The sequence below is a fragment of the Larus michahellis genome, chromosome 10 (assembly GCF_964199755.1).
Source record: "Larus michahellis chromosome 10, bLarMic1.1, whole genome shotgun sequence".
Classification (NCBI taxonomy): domain Eukaryota; kingdom Metazoa; phylum Chordata; class Aves; order Charadriiformes; family Laridae; genus Larus; species Larus michahellis.
The window spans coordinates 6,009,868-6,031,398 of record NC_133905.1 but is presented as its reverse complement, the minus strand read 5'-3'; the positions used below and the strand labels follow the sequence as shown (position 1 = coordinate 6,031,398).

Genomic DNA, 21,531 nt, shown 5'->3' with positions numbered 1-21,531 from the left:
TCCAGCCCTCTGCTGCCGGGCGCCCGCCATGGGGGGAAGTGAAACTGTGCGGGGAACCCCACTGGCCCCACGCAGAGCTCACATGGTGCTCGCCAAGGGGGACTCGGCGCCCCGCCGTCGAGCAAGGGTGCCCGTCCGTGGTGTGCTGGTGGTGGCTGACACCTGCCCACCGTGGCATGGCACGACATGGCATGGCAGAGGGAAAAGCCCCACTGCCGACGCCGGGGCACTTCCCGGTAACCCCCGTGGTGTTGGGGCTCTGGCCGACCCCGGGTGGGTGTCACGGGGTGGGGGACGCATGTCCTGAGCCCCATGGCAGCCCTCTGAGCCCCCAGTCCTCTGCCATCCGCCCCACCGGCTGTGGCACGGGGCAGAGGGGGAACCCGGCAGCCCGCGGGTTCGGTGCGGGGAAGTCACGGCGGCGGCTCGGGGGGGCTCAGCCCGACCGGCAGCAGCCGCCCCACGCCGCGCCGGAGACGCAGGACCAGGGCAGAGCCGGCACGGGGAGGCCGGGGAGCCGCGCCGAGCCCCGGGGCACCGGCGGGGCCAGGCGGGCGGCGGGGACCCCCGGGCTCCCCCTGCACCCCGGGGCCGGGCGCGGGGACCGGCGGGCGCCCCGCGCCTGCGGGACGGGAGCGCAGCCGAGCCCCGGTCCCGCTCCCTCCCGCCGCCCGGCCCGGCCGCCCGCGGGGTGGCGGGGACCCGGGGCCGGGAGCCGCCCGCTCCCCTCTCACCTCCGGCCCCGCAGCCTCCGGCGCAGCAGCCCGGGCCGGTCGGCGGCCCTCCCGGCGGCGGGGATCGGGGCTCCCCGGGCGGGACCCCCCGCGCCGCCGGGGCAGCGCAGCCCCGCACCCGCTGTGCCGCTCCCCGCCCCGTCGCCACCGCCGCTTTCGGTTTCGCTCCGGCGCCGGCCGCAGCCCGCCCCGGGCGCACCAGGTCGGGGCGTGCCGGGGTCCGGGTGCGGGTGAGGTGGGGAGGGGTGTGTGTGTGTGTCCCTCCCGCCGCCCCCCGGCAGGAGGGGGAGCCCCGGGCCGGCCCCGCGCCCGCCCCCGGTGCCGCTGTCCCAGCCCGGTGGCGCCGGGGCTGCCCGCGGCGCCGGCGGTGGCCGCCAGGGGGCGCGGCGGGGCGTGCGCCGGGGGCGGGGCCGCTCTGCGCTTCCGGCGGCGGTGGCGGCCATGGCGGTGGCGGCGCTGCGGCTGCTGGGCCCGGCGGCACGGCGGGCGGCCGGAGGGTACGGGCACCAGCACCGGCACCGGGGCTGTCACCTTGGGGGTGGGCGGGGGAGAGCCCTGTGGGGTGGTGGCCGTGGGGCGGACGGGGGATCGCTGTGGGGTGGCCTTGGGGCGGCAGTGGGGATCGCTGTGGGGTGTCCATGGGTATCTCTGCGGGCATCTCCGTGGGGATCTCTGTGGGGCTGCTATGGGATGACTGTGGGGTGGCCGTGGGGCTCACTGTGGAGCTGCCGTGGGGTGGCCGTGGGGCTCGCTGTGGGTCCGCTGTAGGGCAGCTGTGGGGCTGGTCGTGGGCCCCACGTGTGTGAACCGCTCCCCGTCGCCGCAGGGTGCCATGCCGGGCTCACCGCCTCACCCCGGCGGACGACGAGCTCTACCAGCGGACGCGGGTGACGGTGCTGGAGCCCGAGTCCCCCAACACCATGTTCATCGAGGGCTACACCAGCCGCGGCTTCACCATCAGCGGGGACCTGGTGGTGGGGCCCTGCGCCGTCCTGCCCCGCGCCATCCTCCAGTGGAACGTGAGTGCCTGGTGATGGGGCAGGGGCTGCTTGGCCCCCCACCCCGGAGGAGTCTGCCCCACTCAGTGCCCTTGGTGTCCCCACAGGTTGGCTCCTACAGGGACATCTCACATGAGAGTCTGTCGCTATTCCGGCTGCTGGAGCCCCAAATAGGTACGTGGGGCAGCCGAGGCCCTGGGCTGTGCCAGGCTGCAGGGGTTTGGCTGCCCCTTGGGGCCAGCATAGCTCTGCCCCAGCCCACCCCACAGCGCCCTGCCGGCGTTTTGGGGGAAGGAGCTGCTTTTGGCATCCTTCTGCTCTGCAGCTGCAGCTGGAGGGGCACAGTGGGGCAGGAGGGGCACAGCAGGGCAGGCTTCCCCCTTGTTTGGGCTGCTGTGGGGGAGCTGCTGCTCCCTGCAGGGAGAGCAGGTCTGGGCCGAGGCAGGCCGAGCTGCTCACCCTTGCCTGTGGTCGTGTCCCGGTTGCAGAGATCCTGGTGCTGGGCACAGGAGACAGGGTGGAGCGGCTCCACCCCGCCATGCTGAAGCAGATGCGGGAGTGCGGGATCGCTGTGGAGGTGCAGGACACGGTGAGCAAGAGGAGTGTGCGCAGGCAGCGCCCCAGTGAAGGGGGAGTGGTGACACTGGGAGCACCCCCCGTGCGCCCTAAGACTCTGGCTGTCTGGGGATGGGCCAGGGGGAGGGGGGTCTTGTGCCCCATGGGAAGGGCTGTGTCTCCTGCCAGAGGACTGGGGCTTCACTCCCTCCCTCTTCTATTTCACAGCCAAACGCATGTGCAACCTTCAACTTCCTAACAAGTGAAAAGCGCGTGGCAGCTGCTGGGCTCATCCCTCCACGGGGCACCTACATGGGGATGTAGGTGCTGCCCACCGCGGCTGTGGGCTGAGCGGCTCTTCCCTGGCCCGCCTGAAGCCCCCGAGTGTCACCGTTCCTGGTGGATAAACGCTTTGGACTCAATGGAGACCAGCTGTGGCTGGGTGGTGGTTCTGCGCACAGGAGGGTGCTGTGAAATGCCCGGGCTTGGCTCTGCCCCAAAATCCCTGGTTTCTCAGCCTCCTTGCCCGGTCTGGCTGGTGGCTGCAGGGCATGGCACGAGGCATGAGCATTGCTGGCAGCATGGCAGCCGCAGCCCTGCCGAGGTGCAGAGGTGGTGCCTTGGCAGCAGGAAGACGTCGCCCCGAGGCAGGACAGAGGCGATGAGGTGAGCCGCACACCGCCAGGCACGTCTGGGGCTCCACAAGGAAAATACATGTAAATTGGAAGTACAAAGCAATTGCGTGGTGGTTAATGCGCAGCAGAGCCAGGCTGTAATGCAGCCATGGGGTGTGTGCTCGCCCCCACCGGCGGAGCTGGCCAGGCAGGGGGGCTGTGGGTCGGCCACCACATCTCCCTGGGCAGTGTGTGTGGTGCCAGGGGTGCCACCTGCCAGCAGCTCCCTGGGCACAGCCAGCACCCGCAGCCGGTGGGCCTCGGGATCTCCTGCAGGGTTTTGTGTCCCCCCCCAGTGTCCCTTGTGAAGCCTCGAGCTGTGGTGAGTCCCAGGGTGCTGCACCCCATCTCCCTGCAGGCTCAGAGCTCAAGCAGAGGGCACGGAGAAGGTCACTGTCCTGCGTCCCCCCCAACCTTGCACTGGCGGATGGTCGTGGGGGCCACCCCTGGGGCTGGGGGCACATGTACTTAATCGCCGCCTCGTGCCCCAAACCCTGCCACCTCCGCGGGCCCAAGGAGGGGGTACATGGCTGCAGTCAGGCCGTGGGCTAGCTTTGCTTAGTGAGCCAGCTGTGTCAGTGAATGTTTGACACTGATACAATTATGTTGTAATTCAAGGCTCTGGCTTTAGCATGTGTAAATCTAATTTGCCATTGCCATGCTATGGAGTGATTGATTGATTTATTTATTTATTTCCAGTCAACAACATCAGCGACACAGAACGCTGATGGTAAACACGAGCTCTTCAGCAGGAGTGACATTTGCATGTGTTGGGGGGGGCGGGGGGTTGTTGATAAATATGTAAAATACCTTTGGCAGCTGGTGTAGCAGGCACAGGTAATCTGGCCGTGCTGGGGGGGGGGGGTTGCACTGGTCAGGCAGGCAGAAATGCAACCCCTGGTGCCTTTAGAAGCCTGTGAGCTCTTAGTTGTGCCCTTCCAACTTCACTGTCCACACACCTTCTGGCAAACAAATGGTACTTGAGCCACCCAAGCGATCCATGCGACCCCCCACCCACGACAGCACAAGGGGGTGCAGCTGCTGCGGCAATGTGGGGACTCGCACCTGGGGGATGTGGGGGGATGTTTCGGGGAAGAAAGGAAGGGAAGGAGAAAGGCAGATTGGTGAGGGAAGATACAGGCCCACGGGGGTGGTGCATGGAAGCAGCTGTAGTGCAGAGCACTTGGGGGGCGCAGGGGTGGGTGTGCACGTACGTACATAAGCACCTCCATGATTATTGCCCCAGCTGGACCAGGCACAGCCTGGCGGTGGCTGCGGGGTTGGCAGCTCCCAGCAGCACCTAACGGCTCTGTAAAATCCATTCGCTTTCTTGCCTGGCAGCCGCTTGTTTTTTTTCTGCCCTCAGGAAGGCTTTTTTTTGAACACCCCACATTGCATTATCCACTCAGCCCTGCCAAGGAGCCGTCTCTTCCCCCTTCCCCCTCACACACAGTGTCCCTTCTGGAGCCAAGAAGCAAAGGAAGAGCCAGGGTAGGAGAACGAGGGCAGTACAGAAGGAAGAGGGGCTCCGGGCTGACACCAATTGCACATCTTTTCCTCTTTTATTGTAAAACACGGCCAACGCGTGCAAGGCTCCAGGCACCAGCCCAGGATGTCTTCTCCTGGGTGGTGGGTGGGCCCTCTCGGGTGGTGATGAAGCAGCCAAGGGACACAGGGAGCTCCAGGCAGCCCACAGAGTAATGGCACTTCTGCAGCAAGAGCAGCTCCCGCACAGGGTGGCGCAGGGCTGAGTGGCACGATGACAAGACACAGACAGACCTCCTTCAGAAGAGGCGCTTCTCATACCTGTGAGGGGAGCAGCAAAGCTGAGAGCCCTTTTACTGACCCGCCTCACCCGGGGCAAGGAGCAAAGGCACAGTCGGGAACGGCTCCTGGCCTGGCAGCCCACGGCGGGGAAAAGCCCCGTCGCACTGGCCAGGCCAGACGACAGGCTGCGGCTCAGCCCCGCTGCGCAGAGGCAGGTGAAGGCAGCAGTGTGCCAAGCCAGCGGCACGGCAGCACCGAACTCAACACCCACCCCAGGGAGACAGGGGTCCTGCCTGCAGCACTTACGAGTGGAGGCCATGCACTCCTCCTTCCACCTGGGCAGACATCGTCCTCTTCTCAAACTTCAGCTCTCCTGAATACATCATGGCTCTGAGGGGGAAGGACACATGTCACAAGCCAGCCAAGAGTCCAGGGAAGACAGTGCTCCAGCACCTGTTCAGCTGGAGCAGCTGGGATGAGGAACACTGGTTCCAGAATGGTCTTTGCTGTGCTCCTCAGAGCCAGGCAGAGTAAGGTAACCCCCACATTGCAAGCCCAGCCAGCCAAATATGCCACGGGACACCACGCTCCTGCACCCCTGGGGCTGGCAAATCTATGAGGCAGTGCCCGCTGGAGATGAGGGAAGAGGGTTACAGCGAGGTCAGACCACGCAGAACGTACCACAGCGTGGGGACAGCTTGCCCAGAGAGGCCAAATGGCAGCACTGTGAGGGGAAGCACTCACCGGACTTGGGTCAGGCTCTTGGCACCAATATCCTGGCAGGAATGCTGGATCCCAGCAATCAGGTACGGAATGAACTTGTGGATAGAGCCCTTGTCCTGCACTGCGCCAGACACCCCCTGGGCCACTTTGATTTTGTCTGTCTCGCTGCATGGGAGCACAAATCAAGGAAGTTTGTGAAGCAGAGAAGCCCCAAAAGCTTGGTCTGCTGCCCCAAAACACCATCTCTCACCTGAAATACCGGTTCTGGCTGCCTAAGTTCTTGTCCATGGCATCTAGTGAGCCCATGCCACGGTATTTCTTCAGCCTAATTCCATCCGAGAAGAAGTATTCACCTGGGGCCTCCGTGGTGGCAGCCAGGAGAGAGCCCATCATCACTGGCACAAGAGATCACCAAGAGATGCACGTCAACAGCAGGAAGGCTGTGGCCACAAAACCCCTCGGGGTCCCTGGGCAAGCACTGTGCTGGACCCTCACGCCCCCAGCCACCTGCAGGTATACGCCCTTGTGCCGAGAATCAAACGCCGTACAGAAACCCTTCCTAGCAGACTCCCTACAACGTGCACACCATGGCAGCCCGAAGTGTCGCTCACCTGTGGAGGCCCCGAGCGCGAGGGCCTTTGCGATGTGCCCGACCGTCTGGATCCCTCCATCTGCAATCACGGGGACGCCGAATCTCCTGGCGTATTCGGACACCTTGTACACCGCTGTGGCCTGGGGGCGGCCGCACGCCAGCACTGCGGGCAGGGAGAGAGCAGAGAAAGGGTCAGCTCCCACGCGGCAGCGTGTTCCCTCCCCACCAGGCCCTGTAGGCTTCCAGCACACACATGCTCTGGCACTCGGGAACGCACAAATCCCTGGATGCTCCTTCCCTAGGCCGAGTTGCAAGAGAAGTGGATGCCCAGGAGATGCCTGCTGGGACATCCTCCCGGCCCTCAACTCCAAGAAGCTGTGGGTGACCTCGGGACTGGAGTTTTTGACTGAATGCCTGGGATCAGCCGAGACTCACAGCTCGTCCTGGTACACAGGAGACCTGTGGGGAGCTTGGGAAGGAAGCGGAGCAGACTCCAAAAGCCCCTCTCCAGAGCATCCCTGGCCCATAGCCACGTCCCACCGCTTGCGCCCTTGTAGCGGTGCCAGACCCCTTCTCCGTATACCCAGCAGCTGTTATGATGTGCTTCTTGCATGGAAAGGCAGCTGGCTGGGAGAGAGCTGGTATGTATATATATGTTTAGATATATTTATATATATACATCTGCACACGCACACACACACGCACACATGCAGCAGTGGAAAAGGAAACGGGCAGGGTAATTTGATGGCTTATGGGAATTAATTTAGGTTCCTGCCCTGCAACACAGCAAGGATTCGGTCAAGTTTAGCTGCCCCATGGGAAGGGAGTTATTAGCTTTAGATTTACCTGCTCCTCCCAGTCGCAAGCAGTTAGAGGCTTCCCATTGAGCGAGGGGGAAACCAGCACAGGGCACATCTTGTTAACACATTTGTCAGCCACAGGCATGCAAGTACGTCGAGATAAGCTTCTCTCGGGGGGACTTCCCTTCCCCGCAATTAACTGGAAGCCTTTTCTCCAATCACGGTTAGTCCGATACACCGGGTTAAGATGATGGCCATGCAGGATTAGTACTTCAGAGCGCGAACTCCAGGTGTGGTTTAGTCTGCCTGGCAGCAGCACTGGCAGCGCACATCCCTGGCAGAGGTTTGCCGAGGCCGTGAGTCTGCAGTTGCTCCGCTCCCAGTGCGCAGCGGCAGCTGCTCAGAGAGAGAAGCAAGACTCCAGGCTGAAATCATGAAAGATCTGATTTTAACTGAACAAAACTCCGCGTTAAGCTAGGGCTCAGCCAGCCAGGGAGAGTCTGACAGCTAGAACACAAATGCTGTTAAGTCTTAAAGAGATGGTCTCGCTCGGTACTGCACTGCTAAAGCCCACATTGCAGCAGCAAAATGCTGCAAGAAGAGCTCTGTGGAGAGAAGCACCTGATTTTGAAGGGTCTAGAGCCCAGTGCCCGCGGGAATGTGCTGTAGACAGTGCAGGGCCTGCAGAAACCTCACAACAGTGGCCACGGAGACCAGCCCTTTAAAGAACAGCTTGGCTCAGGGCCCCTGGGAGCACCGCACCGTTCCGACTGTCCCAGTGCCCAGCGCCACAGCTTCAGAGCGCAGGCTTCCAAAGCAGGGTTCAGAGCGCACACGCACCGAGTGGTCGGGGTGAGGGTTTGTCTTTTTTAGTGTATCTGCAAAGGGTGGCCCTACAGGATCAGCTGTTAGAGAAAACCTTCCGGGAGCTTCAACAGAAACCTCCTTTCCCTTTGAGGTGTGCCAAAACTAGGAGAAAGGGTAAAACCCAAGGCTCGCCTCGGGTGGCTGCTTGATCTGGCAGTGACAGAGAAGTACAGAGCAGACAAAGCTGCGCCCTGTGCTGGGCAGGGGAAGAGCCCTTTCTCCCCACAGGAGGATCAGGCGTCAGCAGGGAAAGATGTGGTTCTGGTACGTAGTTGCCAAGGTGGCCGTACACAGTAAAGTCCCTCTGTAACCCCAGGGGAGCTAGCTCCAAGTGAAGCTTAGCCAGTGCACAACTTCCCCACAACTGGGGCCAGATTGAGAGCGGGATCGAGGACTGTCCAGGGATCACCTCCCAGCACGGGATCAGCGGGGGCAGGCCCAGATAGAGACCCAGAAGATGCAGCCAGAAAGCTCAAGTCAGGCTCCTGAACTGTATTTTGGAGTGGAGGGTGGACGAGCCTGAGTGCCCTCAGCTTTGACAATTCAGACCCTGCTTTAGGAATTCAGAAAGGCTTCTCAGCTTCCATTTCAGATTAAAAACCAGTATCCAAAGCCACAAAACCCCAAGTGCATCTACAGCTAAATTATTCTCAAACAAGCAGTAGGGCCATGTGCAGCCAAATCAGGGTCCTGCTTCAAGACACATAATTAGGGTTGGGAACAGGGCAAGTGACTTACTATAGGTGCCCGTGACAGTAGAAGGGCATTTGGGGCTGTGGGACTTTAGGTCTGGAGGGATCTTTGGAGCAGCTAAACAAAAACAAACACACACATTTTAGAGACAGAAGAACAGCAGCAGAACAAAGGACCCCAGCAGTGACCTGCTACTAGGCAGAGCATACGGTGTGGGACAGAACTGACCTTGCAAATCCTTCCTAGCCCGAGCCATGCCAGAGGCCAGATCCAAGCCAGCCAGGCCCGGCTGTGCACAGCGCATGCTCGCCCTACCCCAGCAGCCATCCAGAGAAGTGACCCCTCTAACCCCAAAAGCCAGAGTTCTTGCCCTAAGAGGGTCAAAAACCTGGGGAGCTGCGGTTAAGAGTTTTGCAACCATGTCTCCTGTGAAGCGCCACATTCTATCTCTGCTCTGTTCCTTCCCCAAAAGCAGCACCCAACCCCACCTTGTGCAGCAGCTGGGAGAGGCACCCTCTGGAGACGTTCACCAGGCTGCAGAACAGAGCGTGCCTCAGCAGGTCCTCTGCCTCGGAGCCAGAGTAGGACACGTGCGTCCTGGTTCTGCTCTGGCTATGGAAGCGTCAGCCCAAGGACATCGCTACCTCCCTAGAAAGGTCACCCGAGACAGGCTGCCCTGATTGGGAAACTCCCCGCAGCCCGTGCTCCCATGGCAGGCAAAGCAGGAACACAGCCTAGGTCCAGGGCCACTCGAAGGCTCCACGCTGGAATCAGCAGAGCTAATACAGCACCTTCAGCCATCAGCTACCCTCTTGCTGCCTCCCGTGGCAAAGACCACAGAGCAAAGCAGAGACGGGCTGTGTTTGTGGGCTGCAGCCCCTTGCACCACTGCTCTGTGCCTCACCGGCCAGGTTCAGAACACGAGGACTGAGCCTGTCCCCAAGGCAGCCTTTCTCCAGGCCCTGGGGACACCCCTCTCCACCTTTTAGGTAAGGGCAACAAGGCCGCTGCCCCGCACAAGCTTTGGCTAACCGCAGAGAGAACAGCCAGAAATCCCATTTCGGCCTGGAAATTGCAGAAAGGCATCGAACGCAGCAGACCAATCCTCAAGCATCACGCACACTGCTGCCAGGGGGAAGGGGAGCGCAGGCAGCCCGGTACACTTCACCCGTCAGCACTGGGGATCCAGTAAGCCCCTCTCCCTGCAGAGCTGCCCGCCAGCCCCATCCCACACCGAGCCAACAGCTCCTCTCTGGCAAAGCCACGTGTGCCACACCTGCTCTACTCAGTCTCGGTCAGTACTGGGGAATGCCTTTGCTGCTGCTGCCACCCCAAAGGTTTGACCCAGGTAATGGGAATGTCCTGGATGAAGGGGGTGAAAGACGTCTTGCTGTTAGAAACGGCCCTTGTAACAGGAGAAATCCATCCCGGCTATGCTGCTTTTCAACAGGGGATCTCTACTGAACGGATGTCTTCAGCCTATTTAGGAGACGGCTCATCTCTCTCACCTTCCTGTGTGATGCAGATGGAGCCACTGCCCATCCCGACTCTCAGGGCATCGACCCCTGCGTCAATGAGGTTCTTGGCCTGAGCAGCGGTCACAACTGTGGGGAGCAGAAACTGGTTTGAAGAGAGACAAGCAGATTTGCATGCGACACTGCTCTGCCCCAGTGCTTCCCCCGTGGCTGCAAACATCCCCTACCCCAGGCACCAGCCATACACCAGTGTCCGAGCCAGGCTTGGCTGTCCACCGCTGCCAGGCAGCTAGTTCCTGTCCCCAGTGCATGAGATGACACTTGTCCTTTAGGCTACTCTGCAACACGCTTACACCCAAAGGCTGAGGTAGCAGAGGTCACCGCGTGGTGCCAAGCACTCGTTGGGCCACACCGGGTAGCGAGGGCAGAGCACAGGCTAACAGCAGCACCAGTAACGCACCAGCCGGGTAAAACCAAAGACTGCTGAACTCTGCTGCCAAGAGGCAGGGAAAATTTCCATTAGATTTCCACATTAAGCAATATCCATTATTATTATCCAAAATTTTAAACTGGCGTGTAAAAGAGGCTAATGTGTAATGGGCTACGGAGGACTGTAGCGCACTGTGCTGCGGAATAAAGGTTTCAAAATATCTGCAGCTGCGGCAGCAGCAGGGTACTACCCTGCGTTTGCAGAGTGGTCTTGCTCTGTTCCACAAGCCAGAGGAAACTATTTCAAGTTCACAGACATCTATCGAAGAGGATCATTTCATCCGCGTCCCTGCAGCTCCCTCTTTGCCTAAGCAGCAAACATAAAGACAAGAACAGTCTTCAAGACATGCCTACCGTTTCCTCCAATAACTTGTAGGTCGGGATATTTCTCCTTAATATATTTTATCATATTGATCTGGAAGATGGAGTTCCCCTGAGAGGAATCCTGCAACAGAAAGAAAACAAATTTCAATCAGAATTTCTGCAAAAGATTATGAATACAGCCCCCGAAGAGCCTCAGATCTTCACTCTGCTTACTGGGGTCTCTGCTAAGCTTGTTAAGTGGGCAAAACGGCACCCAAAACTGAGCATAGAACCAGAGGAGAAGCTGCTGCCAAGACAGTAATGTACTTTCCCTGTGCAAGGCAGTTTACTGTAGACTTCAGTAATATCCTTCACACTTAAATCCTGCAGCTTCAACAGTAGGCAACAAGCAGCACATCTGGCTGTGGGTAAGAACCATCCGGCTCTACCAGGACACCGTCAGCCCTGTCTCAAACTACAGGCGAAACAGTGAATGTTCCTGTGACACCCAGAAGGGCTGGCAGGGGGTGCATCTCTCCCTGCCGCGCAACAGAGCAGCTGAAATGCCAGATGTTGGCCACTGTGCACTCAGGCCCTGCCAGCCTCCATGACCCAGCCAACTTGCAGTGTGTGTTAAACATTTCCAGCTGCTCAGTCATGCCCTCAGAGTACGGTGGACTCGCAAGTTAATAACTGATAAGAAATCAATGCACAAGCACAGGCAGTGACTGCTGTGCCCGAAAGCTTACGGGCCAGAAGGGGAGATGAGCAGAGCAGCTCCAGGCTGACCACTCCTGAACATCAGGCAGTTAAGAGAATAACAACACTAACAAACACAACTGAAGGGAAACTGTAAGAAGCCAAATATTCAAAACTAGTTAGGAACATCAGAGAGGATGGCAGCAGACTGCAAGAAGCATCTGTGTTAACTGACAGTGTTTCTCTTCTCAGCCTTCAGGGCTTTGATGCTACGTACTTGCTCAAGGTTGGGTAAGTTCCCAGGCAAGAGGAATCCCTTTTATTTGAGGACTCCAACCTGAATGAAACTGAGAGGTCAACAGATTGTCATATTCTAACACAAAAGGGCCTGTGACGAAGACAGTAAGCGCCATGCTGCTGCGCCACTGCCAGAGGGATTCATTCAAACCAGATCCTCAGGCCACCCAACCCCCCCGCCAGGCCAATGTGATGCCTGTGGGTGGCTCACCAGCACTACCGCATCCACGCCAGCCTGCACCAGGAGGTCCAGCCGGTACTTGTCATCTTCGTGGGTCCCGATAGCAGCACCGCAGAGCAGCTGCTTCTTAGAATCCTTAGAAGCCAGAGGGTAGTCCCTGTTCTTCTTGAGATCGGTGCGGGCAATTATAGCCACCAGCTCGTCATCTGCATTAACAATTGGCAGCTTGCCTTGAAACAAACAAGAAAGAACATCACTGCGGATTTCTGCAGTTAGGCCGGAGCAGGAGGATCAGGCAGGCAGCAACTGGTACAAGGTGGAGACACAGAGACACAAAATTGTGTTACCAAATGCTGCTTGTCCACAGATGCCAGCAGCCCTGTCTCAAGAAACAGAGCAAGGAGTTTGCAGGGCTCGAAGAGGACTCAGTATCCTCACACTGACGACAGAAAAAGTGCATCTTTTTTAACAATTAGACCCTTGACACCATGTTAAAAAGTCAAACTACCAAACCCTGACAAGAGCTGAACTGAGTGCTAAAACATGAAGGCCAGAATAGAAAATTGAAGACGTGTGGCTGGAAAACCAGGCAGCTCTTCAGCTCCTGGGCTGCCAAGAATCCCTCAGCTTCAAACAGATTTGAGATGAACGCATGTGAACTCTACCCTGGCAGAGGGCTGCGGGCACTCTCTCCTCACTGTCCTCTCCTCGTCCTGGAACGCCGCCCTTCCATGCTCCACCCACGCACGGATGTGTGCCCACATTCACCCGCTGCTGCTCCCAGCCCACCGCTTCCACAGCTCTCCCTCGCGTCACAGACGATCACAAGTACCTTTTTTACTCCTTTGCAGAATTTCATTCGCTTCTTTCAACATTACGCCAGCCAGGGCCACAACAAGATCCTCCCGCTTTGTCATAATCTGGTGGGAGGGAGAAGGTAAAAAGTCACAAGAACTCCTTCGCGCTGATCTGAAAATACCGAACCCCTCTGCCCACGTGAAACGCTCCGCAGCAGCCGTGTGGGAGTGCTCTACAGCCAAAGGAACCCACAGCACAGCAACACGCCTCCAGAAACAAACAGGAACAGCCTCCAATGTGCTGTCCCTATGCAAGCAGCGGCCATCGGCCCCCAAGCCCATTGGTGCAGTGAAAACAAGAGATGACAGAGGGCCTCAGCAAGCCGAGGGAGAGCACCTAGAAGCAGGGGATGACTCTCAGATGACCCTTGTTTGGGATGTCACCCAAACAGCTCTCCCTTTTAATAGAGCGCAGGCAAATAAGGGCTGGAGACACCTCCAGAGTCCCATGCTTTTCTGGCAGAAACGCTACCCCCAAGCTCTTTTTCAGGCAGCGATCCCCAGCACACAGGCTCTGGAAGGGCTCTGCCCAGAATAACCCACCGCTGCTGCTGGCAAGGTCAACGGGGCAAAGGATTCACTTCAATCCAAACAAACAGGCTCACCCATGCTCACTCTGACAAACAAGCGCAAGAACGCTGTGGCAAGGCAAGGGGCAACGGACACAAGCTGGAACACGGGGACGTCTGACGTGGTATACAGAAGAAAGCTTTCACCACGACAGCGGTCAAACACTGGAAGAGCAGCCCAGAGAGGCGGTGAAACCTCCATCCTCGGAGTCGCAGACACAGCCCCACGCAAGCTGCTCCAGCTGAACGCGCCTCAAGCAGAAGGCTTGACAAGGGGCCTCGAGGTCCCTCCCCAGCCACAGCGTTCTGCGATTACAAACTTCACGTGGGATGTTTTCATAAAAGGTTACCCAAGGCCGGGAAAAGCTAAAAGGGAACACTCTAACCCTCAAGGAAGGTAGATTAGTTGCACACAACAAAGAAAAGAGGGAATGTTTTAGTTATTTATACCCTGAGAACAGACATTTTGCATCAGGAAAGAGGTTCACCCCACCTGTATCCACCCAAAATCCTGTCTGTGACAGAACCCACTTCTCAGGAAAAGCTTGAGGAATCTCAGACATATCCCAACACACTCCCTAAGCCTGTGGGATCCACGAGCTTCCCGAGCTACAGCAGACCTGTGTGTTTAACTGGACGGCTACAAACAGCTCAGCAAGATGACTGCTGGATGGCGAGTGGGGAGAGATCGAGGAGACCATTCATGTCCTTAGCCTTGCCTGGTGACAGAAGCAAGCACCAAAGGCTAACGCAGCAAGCTTCCAGCTTTGCAGCACTGAATGATCCACATAAAGGGTGAGAGGAGATTCTTATCTGGCTCCTCTGAATGGGCCAGCATTGCTTCAAAGGGCCATGTGCACTTTTATAACCTACTGCTGGTTTAAGATTCTTGTTAGAGGTATTTATAGGCGATTTCAAACCAAACAGGGATAAGCATGTGATACCAGGTTTGGTCAGCAAGAGCTAAAAATAGGCGTGAGTCAAGAGCAGAGCCTGGCCGAGAGGCACCGGTGGTGTAACCTGACAGTGCCGCAGATCTACGGTTACACAGCTCGTGTAACAGGAATGCCAGAACTAACAGGAATCAGCATCGGCATCGCAGGGAACGTTCTCCTGGACGAAGGGAGTCTGACAGTGCAGCATTATAAAGGCAAAACTGCCAGTCTCCGAGTTCAGGGGTTATTTTAAAGAGCAAGTAGCCTAGATGAGGCACACAGGGAAAGGCAGCCCAGAAAAGGAAGACTGGCATTTGGAGGGCCTGCTGGGCACAGCGCAGCTGCTACAGCCCTGGCCAGCGCCAGCACGCTACGTGGCACCACAGCAGCAGCCAGGAACACCAGGAATTAATGACTGAACCGGGGAGAGCACGAGCTGTAGAGAGGATGGCTTCCACAACACTGAAAGATAACCCTGCAGCGGGAGTCATGCGAACGCTAACTGCAGGGCCCCTCTCCTGTATCTGCACTGCAGGAGTCGCAGAGAGAGCGTAAATGAATGAGACGCTCTCTCCTGGAAATACAATTAAAGATGGACCCACTGAGCTAACGTGGAGCTGCTCCGTCCTGCTGGCACAGCATCCTCACAGCCAGGCACTCACCCTTCTCCTTATCACAAGCCACTCTGCTTCCTAACACAACGCTCGCCTCCATCCGCTGCTCACAAGCCCTTCTCACCTCACCAAGCGGCAAGTCATGCTCCGACTCTTTCAGGAAATCAATATCTCGAGATGAAATGATCCCAACCAGCTTGCCCCCCATCTTCCCGTTGTCCGTGATGGGAATCCCACAGAATCCGTGACGAGCTTTTGCTTCAAACACATCTCGCACTCGGTCGTTGGGGCTCAGCACCACGGGGTCTGTGATGAATCCTTGCTCATATTTCTGAAAAGAAGCAGATTCAGCAGCCAGGCCAAGCGGCACCACCAGACCGAGTGGAAGCCAGACATGTGCCTCGTGGCTACTGAGGCCGCTCACAAAGGTCTGCAACTGCCCAACCTGGCCGTGTGCTCACTGACAGGGTGACTCACAAACCAGCACCACAGCTCACCTAAGTAGTGTTATATCCCAAGAATTCCCAGGCTAACCTCCTTCCTGAAATTGTGGGGAATACTCCCACTCCGGGAGGCCTGGCAGTTCTCAAACCCCAGGCTGCGAGTGGGACAGCACCTAACACGCAACCAGAGGTTTGCGCAGGCGACCATGGCGGCACTACTCTTCTGAAACACCACGATCTGATGGTCTCCTCTCACGATGGGCCAAACCCCACCGGCCACCTCCACGAAGCGCCCTGCGAGCTCGGTTCCAGGCTGCCATTCCGGCCACTCACCTTCACCTTCCGCACTTCGTTGGCCTGGAACTCCGGGGTGCAGTTGTGGTGGATGAACCCAATTCCCCCCGTCAGCTGGTAACACAAAGGCGGCTGTAAGTCACTGCAACTCCCCCCCCTCCTCCCCGGCCCTTCACCGGGCGGATCCCGCCGCCGGGCACGGAGAGCAGGGCCACCACGGCCGCCCCCGGGAGGCACGGGGTCCCTGCCCGCAGGCTCGGCTCTGCCGCCGCCGCCTCGGGGGGTGCCGGGGAGAAGCATCCCGGATTCCCCACCCGGGGACTGCGGGGGGGGGCGGTCTCCGGAGCGCTGCGGTGACGCCTGAGCAGACAGGCCCGCTCCTCGCACGGCATCTCCACCGCCGCCATCCCGGTAGGGGCGGCAGAGGGGACCCGCCCGGTGGCCGTGCCCGCCCCGCGGCGCCGCACTCACCGCCATGGCGATGGCCATGCCGGCCTCGGTGACCGTGTCCATCGGGGAGGAGACCAGCGGCGTTTTCAGGGTGATCCTCTTGGTCAGCGCCGAGGTCAGGTCCTGGCGGGGAGGCAGGCGGCGGGCGGGGGGTCAACGGCGGCACCGACACCGGCCCCCGCCCCGCGCCCCCGCCCCGGCCACTCACCACCTGGTCCGCCGTGAAGTCGATGTACCCCGGGAGGATGAGAAAGTCGCTGGGGGGAGCGGGGGGGAGTAATGAGGGGAGAAGCGTCAGACACCGCACCGGCACCGGCCCGGCCCCGCGCGCCGATCCCGGCCCCGGTCACGGTCTCGGTCCCGGCCCCGGCCCCACTCACTTGTAGGTGAGCCCATCGCCGCAGTTGAAGAGCTGCTGCGCCGTCAGCCCGTCGTCGGGCACGTAGCCGGTGCCGCCGCTGATGAGGTAGTCCGCCATGGCGCCGGCCCGCCGCCGCCGCCGCCGCCGCGTGCCCGCCACTCCGCGCGCCCCCGAGCGCACGTGCCCTCCGACGGCGGCCGCCAGGGCTCAGGCCGCCCCCAGCGAGAGCGCGGCCCAGAGCGGCCGGCGGAAGTGGGAGGGGGGGGCGGGCGCCGGCAGCGCCCCCTGCCAGACGTGAGAGTCTCTGCGCCCCGGCCCGCCCAGAAAGAAAAATCCCTAAAAAAGAGCGGCCGTGGGGCCGGGTGGGTGCTGGGTTCAGCGCGGAATGTTCCAGCAGCTCCGGGACAACGTGCTCTGTCGGGCCTGTGGTGGATGCAGAGCTGGAGCAGCGGCGGAAGCCACGGGCAGGCCGTGAGTCAGGAGCGGCCTGCAGGGAGCACGGCGGCCCAGAGCCCGGCACCAGGAGAGGGAGGGAGGGAGGCACGGAGGGGAGAGGGAATCCCCCCGGGGCAGGCGGGGATCCGAGGTGATGCCTCACACAGGCCCCAGGTCCTGCCGGCGCCAGGCCAGGCCCTGCACACCGAGGAGATGTCTACAGCTGCCTGAATGGAGGCTGTGGCGAGGGGGGAGTCACTCCCTTCTCCCAAGTAACAGGCGACAGGACAAGAGGAATTGGCCTCAAGTTGCCCCAGGAGAGGTTTAGATTGGATATTGTGGAAAATTTCCTCACTGAAAGGGCTGTCAGGCATTGGAACGGGCTGCCCAGGGAAGTGGTTGAGTCGCCATCCCTGGAGGTGTTTAAAACACATGTGCATGTGGTGCCGAGGGACGTGGTTTGGTGGTAACTTGGCAGTGCTGGGTTAACGGCTGGACTCCATGATCTTAAGGGGCTCTTCCAACCCAGACGACTCTATGATTCTATGGCCTACGCCCTCCTGCCCTCCGCAGCGGGCGGCTGGAGGGAGGGTTCAAAGCAGCAGGAGCAGGGAAGACCGAGGACTGTGCCGGCCGGCCGGGGAGGAGCGGGCGCACACAGGTCTGGCTCACAGGAGAGGGGCAGGAACCAGCCATCGGCCATTTCCAGGATGAGATCTTTCTCCCCCCACAGATCCATTTGGGCGTCACGCGCAGTGCAGTCATTCCTGTACTATGGGCTACAGAACGACCTCCTCCTCTGGTGGGTGGTTTGCATGTTGTGATATACCAGAGCTGGCCTCAGAGCAGCAGGGAACCGAGGCGACCAGCCCAGCCCCCCTCTCTCCCTGCTCTTGTATGACACTCTCTTCAAGACAACCCCGTATCTAACACTAACAAGTTCAGGGAAGTAAAGAATGATGCTCCTATACCTACTGTCTCACTGCAGTAGATTAAATCCTTGTCCAAAGATCAGCAAATAGCTTTAAGAAAACATTAAGGGTTACTCGTTTTACCCAGCCACAGGACACGGGAAATGTGAACAGGGACACCTGTTCAGGTCTCCTGAAATACTCGGAAGCAAATGGCCCTTGTATGCTGCGAGGTTTGTCAGTCCTGTAGTTTGGATGAACGTGTTTTGGTCTGAGTAAGTTTCTCTGAAAGGCAACATGGGGTTTAGAGAGACCAGTTAAGCCAGGCTTTGATAGATGCTAATGTTGACTTTTACACAGGGGAAGGAAAAACGCAAACGAGTGAACCATGCTATGGACAGACGCAGGATTCAGGTGGCTTGTTTGGACTCAGGTCTCAACAACAGTAATCTGCACAGAATAGAGGCTGCAGCTTCTAAAAGTTATAGTTGTTTCCCACCGTGTTGTGGTTTTGTTTCTAGCAGGAAGGGAAGGCACACACCTCAGCGCAGAGATGCTCACTTTGCTGTGAGGAAGGGGATGTGCAGCTTCCAGGCACCCCCAGGTAACTAAGAAAAGGCAGCCCTTGCACAGTTAAGAGCCAGTGACAAGGAACTGCAGTGCACTCAAAACTTCAAGCCAAGAGATTGTTGGCGATCCTGTTACTGCTACTGTGAATGGCAACACCAATGCCATCTTCCTACAGCCACATGTTAACAGCACTTGGCGTTACACTACGCTCTGAACTTCACAGGGTTTCAGTTCTCGTTGCCTGACAGTCTGCTATAAAAGATTGCAGTTCATCCTGGTTTTACTTCTTTGCATAATTCTTGGGTTCATTCTCAGCTAAGTTGATCTCGCCTATCCAGACACTGCTTTCCCATTGTTTGCAGTTTGCTTGGGCTAGGCAGCTGTAAGAAAAGCACTGTCCTTTGCAGTAAATAATGTGTCTAGGCTCACACCACCGAAAGCAGTCACCAGTAAAGACACCGAGATACCCATCACAGAGGCGGGGTCCAGAAACGCAGCCTTCCACAGGAAAACGCCGCCTGCCAAGGACACGCACTCTCGAGTCAGCGTTACCTGTCACAGGATCAGCAGAACAGGAGGCATCGTGCCAGACCAAGATCAGTTTAACAGGTCTCTCTACCCTTTATTTTAAATAAGGACAGCGCTAACAAAGGTTTGCTAAGCCTATCTGGGAGGAACACACCGATCTCAGCCGTTACGCTAGAGCACAGGCACAGCAGTAAACAGGCAAGTTGGCTTCTGTTCCGATAGAAACACCAGACAAAGTTTAATGGTTCTCAAACAGACTACAACAAAGGCTGCAGGGAAAAACATTTTATTTCCAAGCAGATTACAAAGAGCAGAGAATATAAGAGTAAAATTAAATTAAAAAAATAGTTGAGTGCATCTCTTTAAAATGATTTGTAGTGTGAGTTACTCACGGGGCAAAGCTACTGGAGAGTTCTGAAGGTCACTTTGCAGGATGCCAATCACATGTGCTGTTTAGACCAGGGTCAACACGGGAGGGACAGACAAGACGTATTTTGCATATAGGCTGCACACTCATTATCAAGCGAGGCTCTGGGCTGCAACGGGACCCTGCCTTTCTGAGACATCCCCTCCACCTCGTTCTCTCCTGCAGTTCCCTCTCGAGTTCTAGACACGGTTTATTGCTGCTGTAAGTGGGTTCAGTCTGCCTCCCCATTCTGATGAGCTCAAACAAGAACCGAGAAGCAGGCAAACGTGGCTGCCATGCACAAGGTTATACAGGGAAAGTGACTGCAGTGCTGAGAGCCGAGCTTCAGCCACGCAACAAAGGGGACCAAAAAAGTAGGGGACACAGCAATCACTTCAGAGGTTTCGGGGCAGCATGTCAGCGAGACTTCTGGAAGATGATTTGAGATGCTCCTTAAGGTAAGAAGATGCTCGAGCTGAGAAGGGCTCTTTCCTATGCATTGGCACCAGTGAAACAGAACAGGCTGAAACATCAGGAGAAGGTACGTTCCCTGTAGTATTCCGACAGGAGCAGCTCCAGCAAGACCATGGGGAGAAAAGCCCCATAGAGGGTGGAAGACTCTTTATATCCCACTTTAACAGTGATTTAAAAGTCCAAACACTAATTGCAAGTAAGTCACTATTAAACTTGGATGAGAATGCAGTTTGATGGGACTGCGTGGTGTCAATCGGTGTCTAGCAGCACTCAGACCAGCAAGAGGATGAGCAACTACAGTATCAGTGAGTCCTCCACCCTCCATATGCTCAGAGGGCTCTTTTCTACCACTTTTGTATCTGTCTTATCACAGCATAGGAGGCTGAAGATGGCCTATCCTATGGACGCCAAGGCAGACTGTAGCCCTGATGCAGTTAAGAAAAGACTCTCTTAATTTCTGCCCTAGGAGCAACAGTGCAGAAGAGGGTTCGTTCTTAGGGATCAAATTAAGTCTTTTTAAGTTGGTGCAAGGCAGGTCAGGAACTACTTCAGACCTTGTCTCTCATCTAAAATCCAGATCTCTAGGGGTGAAGGAACCAACAGACAAGAGCCCTGCTAAGTTCCTTAGACTCTTCCCTTCACTCGCCACTCTAGACAAAAGCAAAGAACCACTCTCTAGTCTGCTCTCCGCTGCTTCAGCCATTACCACTTAGAGGAAATGCTTGAACTCTTGAAAGTAAATGAAAATCTAATGGTGCCGTAGACAAGTGCATAAGAGGCTACAAGTTTCCTTAGGAAAGTAATGCTATTAGTGTCAAGAGATAGGACAATACAGGAATCTCACGTCAGAACGTGAGGTGCTTTACAGTAGTCAGTCATGCTCTGCTTTCTATGGTTCCTTTCATACCACAGAGACAAGATGGGCATAGTTTGAAACCAACAACGCAGGGTCTCCAGCTTGATTTCTCGGCTTTATTTATTTAGAGATCGATGCATTTTCAGCCTGCGTCATACAAGGCATAGGGCATGGAGAGTTCTCGTTTAATATATACACGCATACAAGAGCTAGCAGTTTGGCACTCTCGGAGCCAAGGGGGAATGCCCTTTAAGCAGCAGTCAAGCTGGTTATAGGAAAGTGTTAAAAAGCTATTTTACATGTTTGGCTTGGAACATTTCCCAGAACTTGGATAGCAACCCTAAGCCACAGCACTCTTCTGTGCACGTCTCCCTGTGAGCCCCTAAAAGGGAGCAGATCATGTTCTTCACTATCAAAGAACGTAGTATTTATATTCTAGAAATACTGTACCTTTTAAACTAGCTCCAGAGAGCCAGACTAGAAGCCAGGCCCAGGAAAATAATCCTTAAGTCACAGTATATCGATTGTCTCTAAAAATAGGGAATGAAGTTAACACAGTGGACATTCTGATGAGACAGTACAGAACAGTACGGCAGTCCACTTCTGCGTCAGCAAATCCCTCTCCTATGTACGTCCGAACAATGAGAAAATAATGGAAACACTTCGTTCTGTCAGGACAAAACCAATCATCAGGTCATCTCCACAGCTCACCGTGCGCCAAGTTCCCCCGCTCTTAAGATCAAGAACGCTTTCCCTACAAAGATTTTAGATCTTCCTGCAGTTAAGGGTAGGAAGGAAAGTGCACAATCTAGAGTTTTAAGGTAACACGGAATTCCGTTTCCCCAGAAAGCTCAGCTGAAGTATCTGCTCACCCCTAACCTGGAACTGCCCTAATGTTCTGTCAAGTTACACTAAAAATTCCCGGAAGCTGGAATAAGAGGTGACTCGCAAGGCCACCTAATGAAGCATCTTGTACACCGG

At 57.2% G+C, this 21,531-nt stretch overlaps 2 protein-coding genes across 3 annotated transcripts; one reads left to right on the top strand and one right to left on the bottom strand.

The window, feature by feature from the left end:
* The first annotated feature begins 1,100 nt into the window (after positions 1-1,100).
* NDUFAF3 (NADH:ubiquinone oxidoreductase complex assembly factor 3) lies at positions 1,101-3,719 on the top strand. Its single transcript, XM_074603239.1, has 5 exons — positions 1,101-1,231; positions 1,561-1,753; positions 1,840-1,906; positions 2,221-2,321; positions 2,516-3,719. Exons 1-5 carry the CDS (start codon positions 1,176-1,178, stop codon positions 2,609-2,611), a joined length of 513 nt encoding a protein of 170 aa, XP_074459340.1. The 5' UTR covers positions 1,101-1,175; the 3' UTR covers positions 2,612-3,719.
* A 776-nt stretch (positions 3,720-4,495) lies between these two features.
* IMPDH2 (inosine monophosphate dehydrogenase 2) lies at positions 4,496-16,589 on the bottom strand. 2 transcript variants are annotated; one of them, XM_074603237.1, is made up of 15 exons: positions 16,390-16,589; positions 16,218-16,266; positions 16,031-16,132; positions 15,599-15,673; positions 14,947-15,153; positions 12,680-12,767; positions 11,878-12,077; positions 10,722-10,812; positions 9,912-10,007; positions 8,449-8,520; positions 6,063-6,206; positions 5,702-5,846; positions 5,473-5,616; positions 5,035-5,118; positions 4,496-4,767 (listed from the first exon to the last, which is right to left on the bottom strand). In XM_074603237.1, exons 1-15 carry the CDS (start codon positions 16,485-16,487, stop codon positions 4,746-4,748), a joined length of 1,617 nt encoding a protein of 538 aa, XP_074459338.1. In that variant the 5' UTR covers positions 16,488-16,589; the 3' UTR covers positions 4,496-4,745. The 2 variants fall into 2 exon arrangements, with proteins under 2 accessions (XP_074459338.1, XP_074459339.1); XM_074603238.1 differs by lacking the exon at positions 8,449-8,520 and having other exon boundaries at positions 16,390-16,588.
* Between the last annotated feature and the right edge of the window lie 4,942 nt (positions 16,590-21,531).

Coding starts and splice junctions, on each gene's coding strand:
- NDUFAF3 (XM_074603239.1), top strand. CDS start 1,176: ATGGCGGTGGCGGCGCTGCGGCTGCTGGGCCCGGCGGCACGGCGGGCG. Junction 1,232..1,560: donor GCACGGCGGGCGGCCGGAGG/GTACGGGCACCA, acceptor CCGTCGCCGCAG/GGTGCCATGCCGGGCTCACC. Junction 1,907..2,220: donor GCTGCTGGAGCCCCAAATAG/GTACGTGGGGCA, acceptor TCCCGGTTGCAG/AGATCCTGGTGCTGGGCACA.
- IMPDH2 (XM_074603237.1), bottom strand. CDS start 16,487: ATGGCGGACTACCTCATCAGCGGCGGCACCGGCTACGTGCCCGACGAC. Junction 12,768..14,946: donor ATGACTTGCCGCTTGGTGAG/GTGAGAAGGGCT, acceptor CCCTCCCACCAG/ATTATGACAAAGCGGGAGGA. Junction 5,119..5,472: donor AAGAGCCTGACCCAAGTCCG/GTGAGTGCTTCC, acceptor CTTCCCCCTCAG/AGCCATGATGTATTCAGGAG.